This window comes from Mandrillus leucophaeus, unplaced genomic scaffold, assembly GCF_000951045.1.
Source record: "Mandrillus leucophaeus isolate KB7577 unplaced genomic scaffold, Mleu.le_1.0 Scaffold128, whole genome shotgun sequence".
NCBI classification, from domain to species: domain Eukaryota; kingdom Metazoa; phylum Chordata; class Mammalia; order Primates; family Cercopithecidae; genus Mandrillus; species Mandrillus leucophaeus.
In genome coordinates, this window is record NW_012101209.1 from 6,061,572 (window position 1) to 6,067,571 (window position 6,000).

Genomic DNA, 6,000 nt, shown 5'->3' on the forward strand with positions numbered 1-6,000 from the left:
TTTCAACACACATAAAATTTAATAGATGATAGTAGTTTCTGGTAATATTACAGGTGTGATTAAATTTCAAGAACATAATGAGAGTCTAGACCTTGGAATTATTTTCTTCTTTGAACATTCATTGAACTAATACCATAAGAAAATTCCACATAATATAGTTTGCGCTGCTAACAATGAAATGAAAGAACAGAGCCAAATGGTCAGAGTACAGCCTGAAAATGTGTCGGATTTCAAAGTCGAAGTTTTCACAGCTGTGCAGCACTTACACCCCACATATGTATACTAAGACAAGAATATTGTGTCTGGATACCCTATAAAAGATGTCACATTTCACATTTTCACTTTGTCATTTCTGAAGTCTAGTATCAACAGATAAGATCTAAAACCATTTATTTCAAGTGCATAAAAGACGGATGATATAATATGATATGGTTTTGGCTGTAACAGAAACACCAACTCAAAGTGGCTTGAACAATAAAGAAATTTTTTGGCTCTCGTAACCTAAAATCCAGTGGCAGACAAGTCTTCTGGATTGATTGATATAACAGTTTATTTCACCCATGTTTTTTCTGTCTTTGCTCTCTGCTATCAATGATGTCTTCTTTATTTTCAGATTGATTTTTTCTCATTTTTATAGGAATTTGATTATTCACCTTTCCAAGATATAGTGGCATGGAGTGGTAAAAGACCATTAAGGAATGCTGAATATAAAGGAATCCTGGGGACCTGACCCTCAGTTAAGACATAAGAATGACCACCAGGAGTGTGCTCAGTGAGTTTTAGAATGAATGGACAGAGAGCAACACGAACAGGTGCTCTTGTTTAGAGACTAAAGTATATCTTATTCAAGGCCATTCTCAACTGAAGCTGTACATTGAAATCACTGGGAAGATTAAAATGAAAATACTGATGCCCAAGTCCAATTCCCAGAGATTCTGATTCATTTGTTCAGATATTGGAATTTTTAAAGTGCTTTCTATGGGATTCCAATGGGTAGACAGGATTGAGAACCATCTTCTAGGAATGATAACAGTTCAGAACTTTTAGGAAGAATAAAACAGAAGTCAAATGTAGAATTGGCTTTTAATTCCTAATGAAGTAATATTGGCAGTTTATAAAATTGGTTATCAAACATCCCATGTTTATTAAACACTTACATTAACATAAAGCTTAAAAATAGTCCATTATTCTAATAAAAATAAAGGCAGAATCAGAACATCCATTTTTGTGGTTAAGACAAAAATAAGAAGCTAGAAATGTCTATACTTTACTCTCCTTTTGTTAGTAATTAACAGCATATTTGCTAATCCTCACATATTCTGATTCCCCCAACTCTTGAACCCACTCCTTCTCTTCTAATTCTATTGCTCTTACCTCAGATCAGCACCTCATAATCTTCCATGTGTATCCCTATGCAATCTCCTAATTGGATTTGGTATCTCTTCCCTTCAGTCTTTCTTTCACAAAGCTTCCAGATGAATTTTCTCTCAGGAAAACTATTACATCGATCATATCATTCCTCTGCTCAAAAGTCTCAAATTCTGCAGCTTGGCCTTTCAATGCTTCTATAGTCTGGGCCAAATCTACCTTTTGTCTATCTCACATTTCACTTCTTCATTCACTCCATGCTTTGGTTAAATTGAATTAGTATATCATATATGCAGTCTGCCTATTTACTTATTAACACTCTGCTTCAACTTACCTTTTCCATAAAATATTTTCTTTCTCTTTTTTTTTTTTGAGACAGGGTCTCGCTCTTTCATCCAGGCCAGACTGCAGTGACACTATCTCGGCTCACTGCAAGCTCCGCCTCCCAGGTTCTTGCCATTTTCCTGCCTCAGCCTCCTGAGTAGCTGGGACTACAGGCGCCCACCACCACGCCCAGCTAATTTTTTGTATTTTTAGTAGCGATGAGGTTTCACTGTGTTAGCCAGGATGGTCTCGATCTCCTGACCTCGTGATCTGCCCACCTCAGCCTCCCAAAGTGCTGGGATTACAGGCATGAGCCACTGCACCCCGCCTCCATAAAATATTTTCTATAATTCAGCTGAAAAAATATTTTCTTTCTCAAAACCCTATAGGATGTTAACTGAATTTCTCTTGTGGCACATATCTTGTTCTACCCTCTAATATAGTGATATGTATACATGACTTACCTCATAGTCTGGCAGCTTTGCATCCTTCTCTATGCTTATATTTGTTGAACGAAGTAGTGAACTTTCTAGTTTCCTGTCTTTATAAACTTTAGACTAGTTTTATACGTTCCTGTGGTTCCAGAACAGTTGGGGGAGTTTAATACGAGGGACCATTTATTAAAATGTCTCACATTTTAGTTGGGCACAGTGGCCCATGTCTGTAATCCCAGCACTTTGGGAGGCTGAGGCGGATGGATCATCTGAGGTCAGAAGTTCGAGACTAGCCTGGCCGACATGGTGAAACCCCTTCACTACTAAAAATACAAAAAATTAGCCAGGCATGGTGGCAGGTGCCCGTAATTCCAGCTACTTGGAGGCTGAGGCAGGAGAATCGCTTGAACCCAGGAGGCAGAGGTTGCAGTGAGCCGAGATTGCGCTATTGCACTCCAGCCCAGGCAACGAGTGAAACTCTATCTCAAAAATAAAACAAAAGTCTCACTTACATTTCACCTGGCAGCTTGTTAATGTTTACCATTATCTGACTAGTTCTTTAGCTACTGTCATGTGTCAGACATACAAACTCAATCTATAATCCCCACAACAGTCATCTCTTCCTCAGTTTTCAGATGAGTAAACTGGAATTCAGAGACAGTAAATAACTTGCCCAAGTTCCTTCATAAATTGACAGAGCTGGAATTCCAGACCTGCTCTGTGTCACTCCAGAGCTATACAAGACAGGGTTAAAAACTGAAAATAGAGATGAAGTCTAAATATTAGGCTAGTGATGTTTTAATTTTTTCCCAGTTCATCCACACAAGGTCAAGTTTCCATCTGCTGATTCACACATCAGTCTATTCTGACTCTATTCCCAGATCTACCAGCAAAACCACTTCCTATCCAAATTTACAGTCAAACAAAGAAAAGCCAAATCTGCATGAGATACCTCGACTCCAGCCCCATCGAATCCTGCAGAAACCATTAGGATTTAATAGTAGTGACTGAGAGGCATCAAAGTGAGAGAATACAGAGCTTTGGACAAGAGTTGAAATTTTATGGGGTAAACAAAATTGGTATGAAAGCTTAGCCTCTATATTCAGTCTCTTTCTTGCTTTTTACATATTCATAGGATATAGAGACTTTGCCTACATGATCTCAACTTTCAGTTTCAAAGTGAATTTTTATGACTGTTATATGGATATTCCCTAAATAACCATGTTTGTTTTCAGCCTTGTGGATGTTTACCTAACATTTTCACTTCTCATCCGGAGACAACCTTGTGGAAACTAGGAACTTCAGTTAAATCAATACAATTTTGATCCTGTAGGTTTAGACCTTGAGAATTAACTTTAATGGGAATTTGATAAGTTGGGTATATAGCTGTTACTAGAATAGAGTTATTATTTAGTTCAACAGAAAAGAGGACATCCATTTTTCTTACTCGAAGGTGTCCCTCTACTATAAATCCCTATGCCAAGTCAGTCTCATGGAGGCCAAGTGCAAACATAAGAGGTAATAGTAGGAGGGCTGGAGATTCTTTTAAAACACTTGAGTGAGAACTGTGGGCATGATTAGATACCATAAGGGACATTAGGAGAGACATTTTGGCCATCAGACTTTTATGGCATAGCAGAGCTATAACTTTAATTCCTCATATAAGTTTCATCTAGTTTTTGGATACTCTATAGAGTAACTGTCACTGTTGAGGGCAGGACTGAACTTTCCAGAGTCAGAACTGTCTATACCAAAGGTGCTTTTTGGTTCTCAAGTAATAATGCACAACTAGACCCAATGGCTACCCAGGTACCATGGAGATTCTGTGATGAAATATGAAACTCAAGATAAAGCATTGCCCAGAATCTCTAAAATACAGGAACTGCATTGTTTCCAGTGTGCTATGCCTTTTATTTGTCTTCCTAACTGTTGCCTAATGAGTCCCAATTGACACATATATAGAAAGGATACCAAATTGGGCATAAATGTGACTTTTATTCTAAGTCAGAGAACAAATTAGATGACCTGAATAGTAGCTGATATTTGATGCCCACCAGGTTCTCAATATTCAAATCTTCTCTTTTTTTTCTTTTTTACTAATTAGCCCAGAAGTATAGGCCATTAACTAGATAATGTTACACAAGATGGGAAGTTTAATTTTAATTCCTAGCACACCATGAAATTACTGTTGAACACCTTAAAGTCTCTTTATTTTTGTTTTTAAGTTTATAAAACTGGGAGATTAATATCTTGATCTCATAGGAAGGCTGTGAAACTAAATTAGATTAATAACCAATAAATATGGAAGTGCTCTAAGCAAATTAATAACAACTTATTAAGTGCATTTGTTTATAACTATGTTTAAGAACACTTAAAGGTAAATTAGTACAAACCTTTTATGTTATATAGCATTTTAAATTAAATAATTAAAAATAAAGAGTACTGCACCTTTTAAAAGTAGGAATGCTCTAACAGCAAGTGAATTATTAATGTTTGTTTTTATTCCTCACAGCAACTGAAGACTGATCAGTTACATAGTTCATGTTTTTTATTTTAGAATAGTAATGTATTAATGGCTCAGTGTGCGGTGATAACAGTTTCAACATAAATATGTGTATTTTGTATTCTGAGCATAAGACATAATAGCTCTAATTAAAATGCTTCTAGCCATCCCAGAAGCACTTCCAAGAAACCCTCAAAAGCCTGTGTCTTTTCATCTCAGATTTTTTTTTAGCAAGTTGTACTCAACTCCTGATGCCAGAGAGATGAAAAAGAAGATCCAGAGCAAAAGCTCCTTCAAAATCTTCATTAATGAGGTGTAAGAAACCTTCCTAAAGCTCCTACTATAACAGGAAGTGCTGGAAAAAACTTGAGGGAAGAGGAAAAAAAAAATCAAAAGCAGCCTAAGAAAGGACCAGACTTTGAAATATTGCAATAATAAAATATTCTAAATCTCTGCTTTGATATTGTCCTCTGAAAATACTTTACTCTTGAAGATTCTGCTTTAACTTTGAGTTTACTGAAAGACTAAATCACCCTTCATTAGTAAGCACTGGTTTAATTTGTCATACAAAAACTTTATAACTTATTTCTATTTTAAAATAAGGTATTTTCACAAACAAATGCTATTTCAGCCAATTATTTTGCACAATAAATTCAAATATAAAGTTAGATTCTATTAAGAAAATGTAAAGGATCAATTCAATCGCATCTAAATTTATATTTATATATTTTCTTTGATAATTCAGTTGATCCTATAGTGCCCTGCTCTTAGCTGACAGAGAGTGGATCCCAAACCTAAGTCCTTCTAAGATAATGCAAAAATGACAGGGTGCGGAACACACTACCCCAAAATACGGCACCTTGGCATTTGAGAAAACAGCTGAAGCGGGAAGGCCTCTTTGACTGTCTCTCACCTTTCTTCCTTGAAGCAGGCCATAAAAGAAATTATCTGAACCTCCTCTAAAGCAGACCATAAGACCCTCATTCCAAAGGGGTCTTCCATATATCTAGAGAAAAAGAATAAAGCTACAGAGACACAGAGAAGAAAAGAATCTGAATACACAGGCTTTGCTAAGTTGCCCCCAGTTTATTACCATACCCTTTTGTCCCTCAATCATACTTCTGCCCCACAGTCCATAAAATTACACAGATTTCCCTTTTTTTTTTTTTTTTTGAGGCAGAGCCTCACTCTGTTGCCTAGGCTAGTGTGCAGTGGTACGATCTCAGCTTACTGCAACCTCTGCCTCCTGGGTTCAAGCGATTCTCTGCCTCAGCCTCCCGAGTAGCTGGGACTACAGATGCATGTCACCACATCTGACTGAATTTCTTTTTTTGTATTTTTTGTAGAGAGGGGGGTTTCACCACATTGGCC

At 36.9% G+C, this 6,000-nt stretch overlaps 1 protein-coding gene across 1 annotated transcript in view; it reads left to right on the forward strand.

Moving 5' to 3' along the window:
• Nucleotides 1-6,000, forward strand: part of SKAP2 (src kinase associated phosphoprotein 2) — a 360,207-nt gene that overhangs the window by 96,515 nt on the left and 257,692 nt on the right. Inside the window, exon 2 of the mRNA XM_011972276.1 lies at nucleotides 638-772. Within this exon, the coding sequence (XP_011827666.1) occupies nucleotides 751-772 (22 nt within the window). The 5' untranslated portion in view covers nucleotides 638-750. The remainder of the gene's footprint in view (nucleotides 1-637; nucleotides 773-6,000) is intronic.